The 17,656-nt window shown below is 40.4% G+C and overlaps 1 protein-coding gene across 3 annotated transcripts in view; it reads left to right on the forward strand.

Annotated features, from left to right (window-relative positions):
* Positions 1-17,656, forward strand: part of chd1 (chromodomain helicase DNA binding protein 1) — a 103,278-nt gene that overhangs the window by 48,396 nt on the left and 37,226 nt on the right. For all 3 annotated transcript variants that reach the window (XM_036133591.1, XM_036133592.1, XM_036133590.1), the window contains exons 15-20: positions 4,654-4,816; positions 4,933-5,085; positions 5,190-5,261; positions 5,340-5,489; positions 13,356-13,504; positions 13,622-13,718. In XM_036133591.1, the coding sequence (XP_035989484.1) occupies positions 4,654-4,816; positions 4,933-5,085; positions 5,190-5,261; positions 5,340-5,489; positions 13,356-13,504; positions 13,622-13,718 (784 nt within the window). The remainder of the gene's footprint in view (positions 1-4,653; positions 4,817-4,932; positions 5,086-5,189; positions 5,262-5,339; positions 5,490-13,355; positions 13,505-13,621; positions 13,719-17,656) is intronic.

Below are 17,656 nucleotides of genomic sequence, written 5' to 3' on the forward strand. Positions count from 1 at the left end.
GGCAAAAGGGGCGTTGCTCTTGAGTCGGTGACGTCACGTGCGCGGTACGCCATTCCGCGATTCCGTGATCGCGGAAATTATAGGGCCCTACTCAAAGGTTGTGTGTCTAACCAGTCGATAGCACAGGGGCACCTCACGGGACTGTGGAAAATCTTATATTTGTAAAGTAAAATTTAAGGCCTTAAAAAGTATTGAATTCACTGAATAATGGTGTTTAAGTCTCAATTCTTTTAAAAAGGTCTTAATTGTCTTACGCCCATGTAACGCTACCTCAAATGCACAATAATCTGCTCCCGTGACACTGGATTGGTTTATGCAAATGGTGGATTTGCCATAAATTATAGGCAAGAGTAGTGATACTTTATATTATTGTAGTAAAAGGATAAATTATATTGCAGTAGAATAACTCTTAAAAATTTTTTTTAATAAGTAAAAGTAAATTAACTAGTCTCGTTTCCATCAACCTTTTTCAATGTGCATTTTGAAATATCACATTAGAAAAGGTAGATGGAAATGGCAAAATTCTTTTGAAAAACTGCACATGCGCCAGACGGTCATACCTTGTTCTTCTTCTCTTTGGAAGGATTGTGTGAAAAAAAATCTCCCAAATCCATTCTGGTCCTATTTCTTTCTACTGAGGCCTTCCTCTTCTTCCGACTCTCAGCCATTTTCAAAGTCTACGGCGAGAGCAGTGGAGCTACAATTAATGGCTAATCGTAAAGATAACTGCTAAACTAGCTGGTAATCTAACCGGATACACAAACGCTTAGAAGTGCGCATGCTCAGCCAGCAAGCAGAAACTAGGAAGGAACAAGCACACACACTGCCATTACGTGAGTGCGTCAGAATGATTGGGATGTGGGACAACCAATAGACAAGGTGATTCCCCTGGAACTTTAGGGACAGCGTGCGGTGAGTTGTGTTCTGACTCTCTTCGTGCTGCAGCACCTGCTGGTGGCAAGAGGGAGATTTTATTAATTATTTTTAATTTTTTTTAATTATTGGCTGATGTATAGTATAAAATGTATTAAAAATACTTTGCTCATATTTTTGGGAAATTTTGACTATTTTGACTTTTTTTAACTTTACTGTTACGTGTATTTGGATTCTAATTTAATTATTTTGAGGTCTTAACAACACAAGTTCATGGAAGTTAAGTTGTCATTGCAACTTCAAGCAAGCTAGTGGTCGCCGAGTAAAGAGGTATGCCGCTTGGGGCAGCAGACTAGTAAATTTGCAGTCTAATGACAGAAACGAGGAGGAAATATGGCACAGAAAGGCATTTTGGATTTATTTTGGAAAACCACCACCAGTGAAGAAGAACACTAGTACCACAAACACGTCAACGGAGAGAAGCCGGAGTGAGGAGACTTCCTCACTCCGAAATTACGGCCGCCATCTTGGGGCGGTTGACCTGCTACCTCCACCTGCTGGTTTAAGATGAATAGACGGATGTGTGTATATATATATATTAGGGCTGGGCAACGATTAAAATATTTAATCGCGATTAATCGCCCTGATTAATCGCGATTAATCGCGATTAATCGCATTGTATTTACAAACTCCAAGAATGAATTCAAAAGTAGTGTAAAGAGCACTTTTATTTTAATGTTCTGCTGCCATATGAACAAAAGTGTTGTAACATTTGTAGCACTTATTTTATACTGGATATTTTCAACCCATCTATTGAATTTAGTGCACTAGTTGATCTTTTCTTCATAAGAGAACAGCAAGCACTGCAGCCAAAATATGGCCTTTTTTGACCTGCTGTATAGCCAGTCCCTAAATTTGATGTATCATGAAACTGCTGACCTTTTGGGTTTTGTGGTTTTTATTTTATTATTACAATTAAATAATAATAATAATAATAATAATATAATAATAATAATAATAATAATAATAATGTTATGTTCAGTGTTTTTTCGCTAATCCACCTCTTATATATTTCAATCCTTATGTAATTTTGTCTGTGTTGTGTGCACCTGCCTGTTGCTTTAATCCTATAAATTTCCCCGTCGTGGGATAAAAAAAGGATTAGCTAATGTTATCTTATCTTAAATAACACTTTTTAATATATGTACTGGGTTCTTTCAAGGTCTTAATTACATGTTATGTGTGGGCTCCAGTAACATCCATCCATCCATCCATCCATCCATCCATCCATCCATCCACTGATGTACCTGGATGTTCCCTGGAGGACTGAAACGCCTCAGTCAGAGACGTCTGTGGGTCTGTCGGGGCAATGAGAGAAGTTTCGTCTCCTCTCTCCGTTTCTGGGGCTCGACGTTTTCATGTTTTTTCACGTGCTTAGATAAATTTGTTGTGTTTCCACTGAAATGAACCGGCTTTTTACAAAACATACAGCTTGATTTCATTTACGGTATTAAAATAAAGCCAAACGGTGCTACTTCCCCTGTTAATGTTTTTTCGCTGCTGCGGTCTCTCTCAGCTGTTTGTTTGTTAAGTTTGTGTGAGAGCTGAGTGGGCGGGCCAGGCTGAGCCTGCGTGCTGATTGGCTGGCGCCGCTGAGTCATGTACGAGAGGGGAGGGGGAGCGGGAGAGTGCTGCCGTGACAGCGCGCTGCAGTCAGCGCGCCTGCTGACTGACACTGACTGAAAGCATGTGAGCAACATGCGTTAATGCGCGATAAAATAAATATCGCCGTTAATAGTCTAATGAATTAACGCGAAATTAACGCGTTAACTTGCCCAGCCCTAATATATATATATATATATATATATATATATATATATATATATATATATATATATATATATATATATATATGTATATATATATGTAACACTAGTATATATATATATATGTATATGTGTGTATGTGTGTGTGTATATATGTAAAAAATTGATTTACATGAATGTTCTTACTCAAGTATATAGAAAATCAACAGCAGTGTGATCAGTAATACATAATGTCATCTGATACTGAATACTATGCTTGTTAGTTTGTGATTTTGGTAAAGGAGCAATAAGCGCTGTTTCACCATTAGGTGGTGCTTGAGCACTGTGTAGACCAAAACAAGTTGTGACAAGCTGCTCTTCTCTTTACCTTCAGTCCAGCTACAACCCAGCACCTCCTTTTCCTTCTCACCTATGGTCTCCGATGTGCATATTTGTAAAGGATTAAAAACACTAATAACTTTATAATGCTGTTAACCAGAGAACATTTTGATCTGCTGGGGGTGCTCTCCGCAGCGCTGCTCTGACGGCATTTTAGGGGATGGAGGAGCTACGTCCCGAGTGGCAGGTGTTCACATTCACGTACATGCAGTGTCCGAAATTAACATCCTTATTCACCGGTCAAGTTGGCCGGTAGATGTAAATATCAACCGGCCAGGCATAGTTTTTACCAGCCAAAATATTAATCCTGACCAGACCTCAATTTTTATAAAAAATTTAGAGTGAGATTATGTTAATTTCCGGGCTGTGTGGTTGGGGGAGTGGCTGACTGGACCCTGAAAGAGAAATCTTTGTTTCCTGACTTTTATAAGAAAATATGAATGATTCACATCCAGGCAATAAAAAATACTACAGATTATCATTATTCTATCCATGTTGGTCTAATTTGTGAGTGATGCAGAGTTTCATAAAGCCTATATGGTCCAACATTTTCCCCTCAGCTGCAACACTTGGGGTTCATGCTGCGTCTTTACGTATGATCCAGCTGCTGGATTTTACCCTGGTGCGCTGCGCGCGAGGGATAAACATTGGGGAAAATGCATAAATAAAGACTGTAAAGGGCTCCTTTAGAGGGAAGAGAAGAAATAATGGGTCTGAGCTGAAGCCCCTGTTGTTACAAGTTCCTTAAAATGACCCTTAATAGGGCGCACCTAAATTACATGTAGCGTAATTTTGCGCACCTGAATTCAAGCGCAAGGCAGCAGCCCACCGAAGCAGCACTGGTTCTGTGTCGTTAAATACAAAAGAGCATTAAACACAGCTACTGACTCTCCCATTGATTTTAATTGGGACATTTTGGTACGAGTGGAAGGACATTAAAGGCAATGATTCACGTTTTGAAGGCTGGTCGCTGACAAAAGCACCTGGCTCTGAGTGAAGGGAGGAGAGAGGCGCAGTTGCAGCGCTGAGGCACAGAAACACAGCACACATAGTTAAATACAAAATTAATAAAAACGAAACTTATAAACAGACTTAATGGGCGTTTTAGACTGTACTGGTTAGCAGATCTGTTCTCTGATCCAGCGTGCAGCCATGACTGGTTTTGAATGAAGGATTTATCTGGGAGCCGCTCTCCCCAGAAATAATATATGAAAGAAGCTGAACCAGCTCCGCAGAAGGCGGGTCTAGACTGAGCTCTGGATGGACAGAGCTGTGAACGGATCATCCGCAGCCCAGATGGGCTTTGTTGTTTTTATTTTATTTTTAATTTATTTGGTAAAAAGATTTACTCACCATGTGGCAGCTAGCCCTCTGAAATTCACTCACCAAACAGGAAATTTACTCGCATGTGGCGAATGTTAATTTCAGACCCTGCGTACATGTACGTGCATGTGAAGTTCTAAAATAATGACATTTCACTTATTGCTCCTTTCAAAGGAGGGCCTGTATAGTTACTCACTATTTATATCACTATTATATACAAAATTCTGATGTGTATTTCTTTTTCTTTGGCCAGATGGATTTTAACCAGGAACTATAAGGCTCTGAGTAAAGGCACAAAAGGCAGCACATCTGGCTTCCTGAACATCATGATGGAATTGAAGAAGTGTTGCAATCACTGTTACCTTATCAAGCCTCCTGATGACGATGAGTGCCTCAACAAAACAGAAGCTTTACAGGTTTAAGATTTATTTATAGTGTTTACTTTGAGTGAGCACTGTGTCCATATTCTTTAGGCTACTTTGTTTAACTCCCAGGCATGATTTTGACCTTTTAATGATGTTTTTTCTTTAAGCAACTGATCCGCAGTAGTGGGAAGCTTGTGCTTCTGGACAAGCTGCTGGTCCGTTTAAAGGAGCGAGGTCACAGAGTTCTCATCTTCTCTCAGATGGTACGGATGCTCGACATTCTGGCTGAATATTTAAGGAGCAGGCAGTTCCTCTTTCAGGTATACATACAATGCTGACCAGATTACTTTGTCATAAAAAGATACATGGGTGTGTCACAGAAACCCGACTTTATAGAAAATAACTTTGTTTCTCATTTGTGTAGCGATTAGATGGCTCCATCAAAGGGGAAATACGGAAACAAGCCTTGGATCATTTTAATGCAGAGGGCTCAGAGGTACTGTGTGATGCATTGACTATTATGGAAATCAAACGTAATCCCTGACTGAAAGTGAGTTTTATCCTTTATGTTTAGGATTTCTGCTTCTTGTTATCTACACGTGCGGGTGGACTGGGCATCAATCTAGCGTCGGCTGACACAGTGGTGATCTTTGACTCAGATTGGAATCCCCAAAATGATCTTCAAGCTCAAGCAAGAGCCCACAGAATAGGACAGAAAAGACAGGTGAGTTCAAACTATCACCACCTCTACTTCTTACTAGAATTTTTTAGATACATTGGTACCTTGATTTACAAGTGTCCCTACTATCAAATCTCAGACGATTTTTTTCTTTGTTTTTTTTTCTCTTTGCTTGACTTGAGATCAAAAATTTTGCTTGCCATATTTTTCAGACTATAAGACACACTTAAAATCCTTAGATTTTCTCCAAAATTGATGATGCGCCTTTTGATTCGGTGCGCCTTAAATATTATTAACCTTGTGCTTACTGACCGATTTTATGTTGTACAGTCCCTGACAAAAGTCTTGTCACTTATCCATTTTGTAGAAACAACAGCTTACAACCTGACTTTTAATTAATCCATTGGTTTTAGAAATGGCTCATATCAAAGCTAAAACCCTCCCTAATTATGTTCAATATACTAAAATAAATTTTCCTCACTGGAGGAAGATTGATCATTTAAAGGTATACTATGCAACCGGGGTTGATTTTCCAGCGAGGCTCCCCCCAGAGGGCGAAAGTAAAAGTGCACTGTCATAAAGATGCTCAGCTGTTCTGGTTTCTCCGTCAAGCCAGGTGCGGTTGTTTTGAGCTTAGCAGACAGGCGAACACAACAAAAAGTCGAAAAAACGGAGCGCTATCCTCGCCAAACTCCCGCTACCGCCTCGCCAACATTCAAAAAAATAAATAAAAATAATAATAATAATAAAAAGAAAACTCGATATGCTTGCATGTTTATTTGACGTTAACACGCGGTTCTTTGTTGTTGCTTTCGCGCGTGCATATAGTGAATGGCAGGGCAAAAACACATGGAGTTCTCGCCATAAAGCAAGACCGACTCTCGCGGTCTTGCATGAGACTTCTGAGCCTGTGTGTGCAGGCCGAGGGCTCTTGCAATTGCAAGTATGGTATTTCCCCCACAGACCACCAGGGCGGCCGAGAAAACCTTTGTTCAACCTGAAATTACTCATTTAATCATCCAAAACGGTATGGAACTGTTGTGGGAGGTTTGGGTGGAATATTAAACAATAGTAACTGAGTTCCCATCTTTACTAAATGACGAGACGGTGGTGTAACGTTCCAGCACTTTTATTGAGAAACGGAGCAGAGATTCACATAGTTGGAAAGTAATCGCACCCTTCGGTTCCGCTGCAGTCTCTGTCTGCCCTGTCTCTGTCTGTGTCGCTTTTCGGGCTTCCCCTAATACTGCACCGTGGCCTTCCCATGAGACAAAACAAAGACAGTCTATCGTAAACAATCAGTATCCCTCAGCAGCTGCAGCATTTGGCCTTGCAATCAGAAAACAGTGGATCTTATACACAGACATCAGGTCTCCAGGCCTCCTCTGTCCGAGTGGTGTGAGGCCATAGTGACTTCAGAATAATAATTCTTATAACATTCCTCTCTTTTTTTTTTTTTTTTTGATGATGGCGTCGTCAGCATCAAGACAAAACAAGATGACCCATCACTTGAAAATGTGAACAAAGCACAGAGGAACCATTTCTGTAAACTCGTAAAGTGGGACCCAAAGGGTTCCCGTGTTGGAACCGGGTAGTGCTGGAACTTTTAATACAGATCAACATGAATGCTTCATAGAGCTTTAACACACAAGATCAAAGATTTAGCTTTTGTCCACAATTTAGGATTCATCTAATTAGGTAAGGCCTGTTTTAGGTACCTATGCGCACATTATTTTAAAATTACATTAGACTATGGTAAGCTAAACCCTGTTCATTAACCAAGGTCGAATCCGTCTACTCTGACCCACCCTGAATACCCTCCTACTCCTTTCTCCACTCACCCCTACGATGGACAATAATCCACCACTTCAAACTTACAACACCAGGAGCAAAGGCAGGAGAGGTTCAGTGCGGGCAAGGGAACCCCAGAAAAAGCTACCCCCCCTAGGGGGTAGTAAAAACTGGAAAGCCCCCCCTCCAAGGGAGATCTGCTCTCGGCCAATCTGAGCCTGAAACCCCTGTATTGAATCTAAGTCTTATCATTACCAGCTAATATTAAAGGATCTTCAGAGCCAATCCGATCCTGGTTCTTCCTATATCAAATCAAAAGGTGCATAAACCATAGATCCTTGTGTGTCTGAAGCAAACAGTTTCCATTTTTTACCCCATAAAACCATATTGATCAACATGATGTAACATTAAAGTGTAGATCTCATAACACACAAAAATCAAACATGTGAGTCAGTGGAACAGAGCAGTTAAACAAACAGCAACAGAATATGAGAAGAGTCCAAAACGTCAAGAACGCAAAGTTAAGGAAGCCTTCAGGCCTTACATGGCACAAGGCAGAAATTAATCTAATCGCGCTTAGTGTCTCTTCAGGCAACTCCTCCCGTTGAAGAATAAGGAATCAGAGTTCTCTGGCTTCTTCATCCCCAGTCCTCTTCTTGTTTCCCCCTCGCAGGCTGGACGATTGAGCTGGATGGTAATAAGTGTTCAGTTCTGGATGGGCACTGAGCATTTTATTTTGCATTTCTCTCTAATAAAACACTTTGTGAAGATGGTCTGCAGACACGAGTCCTTGTTTCCGCTGGAGAACAGAAACAAGGTGTAATTAGTGTTCTTATCAAAACCCCTTTCATGTGTCATTTATTAAAACATCCTCCAAGCACTTTCACATTCAAGATATTTCTGTGCACAATTATTTAGCTCTCAGAATTTCTGCAATTTAATTATTAGTTAAGAGTAATCTTTAAGTTCAAATGTATCTGCAGTAAATTCATAGTAATTCTTAACAGAATGCTTTCAATGTGTGTCTTAACTGTTGTTGTCTGACAGTTGAACTTCTCTGCAACATAAGTTCATCAACATATTCGTTTCATGACATTTCCCATTTTATTTTGAAAACCCAACTGAGAAAAAAAGAAAGCCTTTCCATGTGAAAGCTTTTCCCTCTCTCTACTTTTTTTTTTTTTTTTTTTTGAGTGAGGTGCTGTTCTGCACAGAAAAGACAAAATATTTATACCATGCTGTTACTGTTCAAGGATGCCAAGGTTCTACAACACAAAACAAAGCAGAGAGCAGGAGAGAACGGGAGTTTTTTGAAAATGTTCTAACATTGTTGAACAACCAAAGCTACTTAAGCAAATCAGAATTAGTTCCCAAATTAATCCTAAAATAAAGTAAACCATACATGTGATTATTTATTTATTTATCTTCTTAAACTGAGGATTAAGGACTTTGATTAAGAAGTTCTTGGATGAACGCGTCTCCGCATTCCTACTTGTCTAGGCCTCTGCAATCTGATCTATGATCTATGTATTCTGAGTGCCTGGTCAGGAAGGGTTAAGGTTCTCTGAAGCTTTCTGTTTTCAGCAACCCTGAAAACCCAGAACCCTTTACAGTCAGTGTAAGGTGTCAGATGACATGTGGGACCACCTTGTCGTCCCTCTGGTTCCACCAGCTGTGTCAAGTCCACAGCAGCTCGTCCTGGGTGCCATGCCCCAGGGGTCTCCACACTTCCCTGTGTGGAACGTCTCTCATTGTAAGGATCTCACCTTATGTCCCGTTCAAGATGTTCTTTACACAACAGGAGTTCCAATGTGGGATGTATTTGCTGCTTTGATGTTCCTCAGAGAAAACCTTCATTCATTGATATCACCTTCAAGCTGTTACCCTTTTATCATCACAGCCCCCCAACCATCCTGACCAGATCCAAAATGTCCCCATAATCTAATCTAATTAAAATAATCTTACTTATTTTCTGTATGTAAGACGATAACCATTAAATTATCCTGATCTAAAAGCCCTCAGGTTAACGGGTTAACTGGTTAAAAAGACTTTTGAGTTATTTGTGTTCTAGTTGAAAGATATTAAATCTCCATAAATATTGTAACCATTGTACCCTGATGCTTTAATCCTAAATTTACCCATGTTAGTTAGTAGGATGTGTCATTATGCTAATTTTATTGCAACATTACCCATTTTAGCCAGTAACCTTTTCTTTGCGTTTTATTGAAGCCTGCCAGAGTAGCAGAAATCAGCTTACTCTAAGATGTTTATTAAATGAAATGCTATTTAAAAGTTCAGATTACTCTACCTATATAGTGAAAACTAATTCATTCATTTATTTATTTAACTGTTGATATAATACCCACTTAGTTTATTAAGTTGCTCCATGATTCCATCAAGGTGCTTCTTTAAAAGTTTTCACCTTTACATAATCTTAATGTGTTTCGTAATGTGTGTTTTGTTTTAATTGTGTACAACAAAATCTGAAGTGAAATGCATGAAGTCGTGTCTGCAGAACTCATCTGTGTTTGTTGTCGAAGGTTGTCCGATGCCTCAGTCATAGTCCTTCATTGTCCATTTTCAGTCCAATGTCTGAATTCAGCAGCCCAACATTCTCCTTCTCATCAAGAGTCCATCCTCCAGTCCTCACGCCTGCAAACAGAATGAATTCTGCCAGCATTTTTTGCCAAAGAAAACGCTCCATAGGTTGAAAAGAAATTACAGCAAAACAGTCACAAACATTTTAACTACAGTGTTCCCTCTAACATGACAAACATAAAAGAAACAAAAGGATAAAAAATAAATCAAACTTTGTCTCTGACAAAATAAAACTCAAAACTGGATCAGGCTGAAGTCAATGACATCACCTTTAGTCCTTGTCCCAAGGATCAGCCCCCAGGCCAGAACACACAGACCCAGCCTTGCCGTAACATTCAGATGTTTACATCATGGTCAGATTTGTTTATCATATCTATTGTCCTTCTCAGGTTATACTGTCTCTCTGAGGTTTCCCTCAGCGCAGCATAACTAATAACATCAGATGATTTTGTAACTGTTGACGCGTGTAACATGGCCTTCTGATATTTTGACGCTTTTCAAAATTTCTCATTAGTTGCATTCAAATTTCAAGTAAAAAATAAATTAAATAAATGAATAGAAAACCCTTAGAAAAGCAATTCATATTTAGTTCCATACAGTTTGTTCAAAGCACAGTTTTCCCTCATCTATTTAAATCAAAAATCTTGTATATCTAAACTTCTTTCAACTGGACTGGTTTGTGATGAATCATTATTACAAGCAATGAGATCTCAGTAATTTTAAATTACTTTAGGGCTAAAAAACAAGTGATAGGATCTAATTTCATACAGTAAACCCAAGAAGCTTTATGTAAAGCTTATTACCAGTTCCAATTTTTTAACAAAGCTGAAATATTTTCGTTCAAGCCATGTTAATCTCACCGTGTATCAATTTAATTTGGTCCTGATATTTAATGTTAAAACCCAACTTTGTTATTTAAATCTCTTTTACTTTACCTTTTTGTTAACATAGTCCATGTTTAAAATGTCATTTGAATTACGGAGCTGCAGTTCTCCCAAAACAAATGAACATTCTGAAACCATGAACATTACTTTTACCCCGAATTAATTCACACAGACGAACGTTTAGTTACATAGATACATACACACGTACGGTTACATACAAACGATGACATTCAGACAGACAAACACGTGCAGGCCTGCTTTTTCACCATCTTAAATAGTTCTATGTTTTCCATATTTTTTAAACGCCAACGCCGAAAGATGTTTTCAACGCGTTAAGTTCCCGCTTAGTTTAAAAGGTGGAGAGCGTGCGCTGGTTACGACCCCCCGATGCTTCGTCCACACGCGGTTTTACGCTTCAGTCCCGCAAGGATACAACTCTGTGTCTCGCAGACACTTGGACGCTTACCCATTTTTGAAAGTTATACGTCGCTATTAGCAGTTTAGACCAATTTTATCCACAACGGAAGTGCCTAATCGGTCCCCACGTAAACGCTTCCCCGGTGCAACGCCTTTTTAGTTTCGTTTCCGTTTCCTTGTTTTTATCGCTTTTCTTTTTTCTCTTAATTTTATTTTTATTATTTAGTAGCAGTACTGCAATAAAATAAAATAATAGTAATAATAATAACCCCTATGTGAGAAATCTGCATGTTTAATCAAATCATTTCAAATCATTTATGCATGTCATGCGTCTGGGCCCCTACGTTTTTCAGCATGAAATCGAACGTCTCACCCTGGGGCTAGGCTTGACCCTGAGAAACTCTGCCTTTTACCCATTACACGGACTCTTCTGCATGATCGACCAACTAAAATGAAAGGCCTCACATCTGATGGTCGGCTTTTTGGTATAATGGTCGGGGTCCCCACTTATCAAAGCTGCAAACGTCTTCGCAACAGTCAAGGACTTAAGCACCCCTGCCGCTTTCATCCACACCAGAAGTGGACAGCCTCTTGCACAAACCCAAGACAAGAGGACTTTAATGGACCAGCTGCAAACTGCTCAGCCGGTCACCTGTTCTCCAGGTGAAAATCACTCTGCCCCTCCTTCCCCCTTGTGGGAAAGTCCGTATTTCAGCTGAAAACGTATTCTAATTAAATTTTGAATTTTAGTTTAATGTTTAAACCTTAGTCACCGTTCGGTATTGCGAACCCTGTTTTATTTGCCTTAAGGATTAAATATAATTCATTATTTGTACCGGCTTTTACTTTTACTACCTTTTAGGTTTACAGTTTTAAATTTTAAAATTTCTTGAGGTATACTTTAAAATGGGGTTTAAAATTTAAAAGCTTGCAAGCATTTTTGACCAATTGCGTTTGTTTTTAAAAGAGCTGGAAAATAATCCCCTTACCGTCTCATGAAAGAAAGGTTCGGATCTTCGCGCCGACGCCCAGAGACGCTCCGAGACCAGGAGCTCCTCCACATCCCTTGAAAATCCATTCGGGGTACCAGAGGCCGGATAACCTCTCCGGGCCAGCCAAAGCAGCTCCTGTCCCCGGACTCGTCGGTCGGAGATCCTGTTTGTGACGCCAAATTGTTGTGGGAGGTTTGGGTGGAATATTAAACAATAGTAACTGAGTTCCCATCTTTACTAAATGACGAGACGGTGGTATAACGTTCCAGCACTTTTATTGAGAAACAGAGCAGAGATTCACATAGTTGGAAAGTAATCGCACCCTTCGGTTCCGTTGCAGTCTCTGTCTGCCCTGTCTCTGTCTGTGTCGCTTTTCGGGCTTCCCCTAATACTGCACCGTGGCCTTCCCATGAGACAAAACAAAGACAGTCTATCGTAAACAATCAGTATCCCTCAGCAGCTGCAGCATTTGGCCTTGCAATCAGAAAACAGTGGATCTTATACACAGACATCAGGTCTCCAGGCCTCCTCTGTCCGAGTGGTGTGAGGCCATAGTGACTTCAGAATAATAATTCTTATAACATTAATTAATGGAAAAATGTTGCATAGTATGCCTTTAATGAACACAGAGAGGTCTGATTTTGGCAAGACAAAAGTTTTGTCGTCTACAGTAAGTATTGTGAAAATTGAACAAATAATTTACTTCAAATACAAAAATATTGTTGCATAACATCAGTGAATTAAGTAGTGGTCGAGATCATACAATATCTTGTATTGTATCTTCCATTTTTTTATTTTTTTGCCATATGTCATTTTGGGCGTATGCAAACTTTTCATTTTCTAAGTCCTATGCAATGTTTTATAACCCTCTGATCCTTTTATAACAGGAACATTTTCTGTGAGTTTTATAAAACAATTTAAGAGTCAGAATCCCTAATGTTGTTTAATAATGGATAGCAGGTTTAGAGGGCATTCCTTGTAAGTTAGGACCCACTGTCTCGCACGTTTTAGGCTTTAATCAAATGCTTGGTTACAAGAGTGGGCAAAATATTTTAAATTTACGGGACTATGAAAAGCCATGTTCACACATTAAAATTACACAGAAATCTGACGTGGGCCTTGTTGATGTGTGTAATGGAAATATCTTACTTGTAGTTCAAATTGTTGGTATGATTATTTTTTTGTGTTAAAACATTGTTTTTCTTATGATTTGTTTTTGGGATTGACAGGTAAATATCTATCGGCTGGTGACAAAAAGCTCAGTGGAGGAAGATATCATTGAGAGGGCAAAAAAGAAAATGGTGCTAGACCACCTCGTCATTCAAAGAATGGACACTACAGGAAAAACCGTCTTGCATACCGGGGCTGCACCCTCTAGGCAAGTAACAGGCCACATTCTGTTGCTTAACAATTTTTTTCTATCAAGATTGAGTTGCAGATCAAAATCAGTGTTACTCACCAGATTAATTGTCAGGGTTTTTTTTTTTGCACATAGCTCAGCACCTTTTAGTAAAGAGGAACTATCAGCCATTCTGAAGTTTGGTGCTGAAGAGCTTTTCAAAGAGCCAGAAGGTGAAGAGCAGGAGCCTCAGGTATGTATAATAAGTACATTAAATTAAGCCATTACTGTAAAATTGTTCATTGTAAAATTGTTCAGGATTAAAACAATAAAGCATAAAATTATATCTTTGTCAAGAGGGTTGGGGATGTCTTCTGACATTGTGACCCTGGTTTCCACCTTGTGTTTTATTCAAAATTCCACCTCTAGCAGAAACACAGGCAAGATGTTTTCTCACCTTCTGGAATAATGTGGTCTCTGCCAAATCGATCATGCTTAAAAACGCATGTTTTTAAGTAATTTAATGTTTAATAAATAACTTGGTTATTTATTATCCAGTGAATATCAGCGCATGGCAATTACGTTATCAAGACACATCGGACAAAGGCGTGCTATACCTTGTTGGAAATGTTGGAAAAGGGATGGGGCGGAGCATGTCAGCGCAGTGAAGCTTTTTTTGCAAAGTAATAAATTTTTTTTGTGTGTGTGTCCTGTTAGGCAATGTAGCATTAAGGATTGTTCTCTTAATAAAGAAGAGAGCCCAACAGATTTTACTTTCACAAGTGGACCCTTACTGCTTTTGCCATAGTGCTCTGCTTGACTTGTATATATGTAAAAAGCTTTATTAGATTTTATGCTGTGACTATTTCATGTTCAATGGACACAGAAACGGGAAGGTAAAAGAGGAAGAAAAAAGGGAGAGAAACAGGTGAGACAAAATGCTAAAAGGGAGAAAGGGTGAAAGGAAAGGGAGAGGGCAATATAACATTGTAAGTCTGCTTCTCTACCTACAAAGAGAGATATCAAAAGAACAGCAAAACTAACTGAAAGTATTACAGGTACAAACAACCAACACCTTGATACCATCACTGAAGATTATACAGTATTATTTAATACGAAATGTAAAAAGTGACAGCTGAAGTATAATAGGAGTTTTCCTGTATAGAAGTGAATCTGTAAGCTTAGGTTGGTGCTGCGTTCTGCTGTGACACTGGCCCAGTTAGATCTGTTGGGTATTATTGCGGGAGGGTCAGCTCACAGCCTGACACAGCAGTGCCCAACTGGCACACTGGCACCGCAACAGTTGAAATGGCAGAAATATATATGTTATGTTTTGTGTTAAATTAAAAACATAAAATAATCTGTCACTTATGTCATGTTTGCATTTAAAAAATGGAAACTATCAATACGATACGTTACAATAGTTTTTTTTAATTAAAAAAAATTCTCAAACTCACCCCATGAGGAACTGAGAAGTATTCAAGACTTCATGCCTCCGAGGTTCCACCCAAATCTGGGATGTTCTTCTCCATTTTGTTGTCTCCGTCTCCTGAAAATGTGCTCCCGATAACTTCTGATAATTTGACGTTCTCACTGCTCTGCGAGTCCACATAAAACGTTTAAGCTTTCAATAAGCTTTCTTCATCTTCTTTATCTTCTGTTACCGTCAGCTGGAAGCTAAAAATGCTTTCTAAAGTCTGCAAGCGGCATTTATTTCACTTGATCTACTTCTGATGCAGAATCTGAAGCGAAACCCGGCATCGGTCCTGATTAATATTTACTCCTGGAGTGAAGTGCTGGGACGGCTACGGTTTAGTTTAGCTCGGTCCATCTTCCCCAGCCACAGAAACTCAGTTTCTCTTTCAAACAGGTTAAATAGCTGCATAAGTAGCCATCTGCTTTCTTCAAACACACACCTTATTGGCCGACATGTCTAACAAAAGCCTGCACAAGCCACACCAAGTCGGTATACAAATGAGCCGCAGCTTCCCCCTCCCAGACATGCAAATGCAGCTCAGGGGAATTTTAAACAGAAAACCTGCCAAGTTTAAACACAAAGTTTACTGTTTAAAACCTCTGAAACGGCAATTTAAAGCATCAAGGGGTTTCTTCATAACTTAAACTAGCCTATTTTGCGATAAAACAAAATTCACTATTTTCTCACAAATGGAAGTTTATTTCTTTATGTTCACCGTTTGTGCTTTGCTGACTTGTACCTACGTTTGCTGTGGTGGGTCACATTTATACTCCTCCACCACCTCCACTTGTTCTCCCAGTATGGGACTCGTGTTGGTCCTATTCCTATTTCTCTACAACCGTCTCCTTTGTTTTAGCCAAATTCAGAAGGAGGTGATTGTTTCCACACCATGTCACAAAGCAGTCCACCAGCTCCCAGTGAGGTTCCTTTCCATCTCTGATGCATCCAAACTGCAGAATTATCTAAGTATTTCTGCTGATGACAGGAATCTGTCTGGTATTGGATGTCTCAGGTGTAAAGAGTGAAAAGTAATGGTGAGAGTACAGTCCCCTCTGGTGCTCCTGTGCTGCTGACTACCTGGTTAGACACACAACCCTTGGATCTTGAATTGTGTTAAATGCACTGGAGAAATCAGAGAACATATTCCTCATGGTTCCGTCTACCTTGTCTAAATTACTGTGGGTTTGTTGAATCAAGTGTATGATGGCATCTTCAACCCCAACTCCATGGCGATAAGCAAACTCCAGGGCATCCTGATAGCTGCTTTTTTGCTTACTCAGAGGGGTCAGGAGGAGTCTCTCTAGAACTTTCATGATGTGGGATGTCAGGGCAACAGGTCTAAAGTCATTGAGGAAGGATGGCTGAGTTTTCTTCGGTACTGAAACAATGCAGGCGGCAGTGTTGTAGTACTCGAGTCCGAGACTCGAACTCGAGTCCGAGTCATTAGCTAAATTTAGAGACTCGTGACTTGACTTGGACTTGAGCACTGATGACTCGAACTTGGACTCGGACTCCTACATTCAGATCATTCTGACTCGGAAATTGAGAAAAAGACTCGACTTTTTTTATATCATTAGGCTATAATTTTTATATGTCATTAGAATATTATTTGGTGTATGATTTTAATATGTAAATGTCGTACCGCGCACGTGACGTCACCATCTCATGAGCAACGCCCCTTGCCGCTAAGGTTGGGCAAACAGTGTGAGAGCGCACGTAGCAACCAGCCATTACACATGCAACATATACAACGATATGACCAACTTTTCAGCTGTTAAACTATCATAAGAGGATGTCCAGGCGCCCATTTTACTGGTAGAACTGTGGAACAACATACCAACGTTCAGCTCAAACGATGGATTAAGTGTCGAGGGCTTAGAAAGACTGGGAAACGGGCCGAGTTGATAGAAAGGTAAGTCGTTGTTTTTCTCCTGCTCGGCGTTCATGGCGTCATTTGCAGTTTTTTTCTGTTTGTAGTCACCGTCCAGGAATCGGTATACATTTTCCGGCCCGCCGAACAATTTAGTCCGGTCCGGTGGCGAAATGCATTATCATTATCCAACGACTGGATCTCCTCATCTGCACCAGATTTGTTATGAGTCATGGGGGAACGCTGCCGAACACGTTTGTGGGAATCGCCCGGTGGACGGGCGAGGAAAATGCGTGACAGCATCTGCGGTGGCGGGCGGCCGGCGGTGCGCGAACCCCGCCCGCCCACCGGCCGGCACCGCGGCGTTGCGCGAACCCCGCCGGCCGGCCGGCCGGCCGGCACCGTGGCGGTGGCCAATAGGCCGGAGTGCGCTTGGCTGCGAGGGCCGATCGACGCCGCTTGCGGCTTTAACATCCTTCATATGCGGCCTATCAGCGTACCTCGAGTCGCTGTTGCACGTTCCATAACAACAATGTTTAAAAACCATGGTTAGGAGACGTCTTAGATTTACCGAGTTTACTTAGTTTTACCGAGTAAAACCAAGGGTAACTACAGCGAAAGAGTTATTAGTGCAATGGAATGTTACTGCTGCATGTCATACATCACACGTCAATAGTGACTTGACTCGGATGAGTAGTGGACTCGACTCGGACTCGAACCGGATTTTCTTTTTAATGACTTGGACTTGACTCGGACTTGAACACTGGTGACTCGAACCTGGACTCGGACTCGAGGCATAGTGACTTGACTACAACACTGGCAGGCGGTCTTCCACAACACTGGA

This window comes from Fundulus heteroclitus, unplaced genomic scaffold (genome assembly GCF_011125445.2).
Source record: "Fundulus heteroclitus isolate FHET01 unplaced genomic scaffold, MU-UCD_Fhet_4.1 scaffold_64, whole genome shotgun sequence".
NCBI classification, from domain to species: Eukaryota; Metazoa; Chordata; class Actinopteri; order Cyprinodontiformes; family Fundulidae; genus Fundulus; species Fundulus heteroclitus.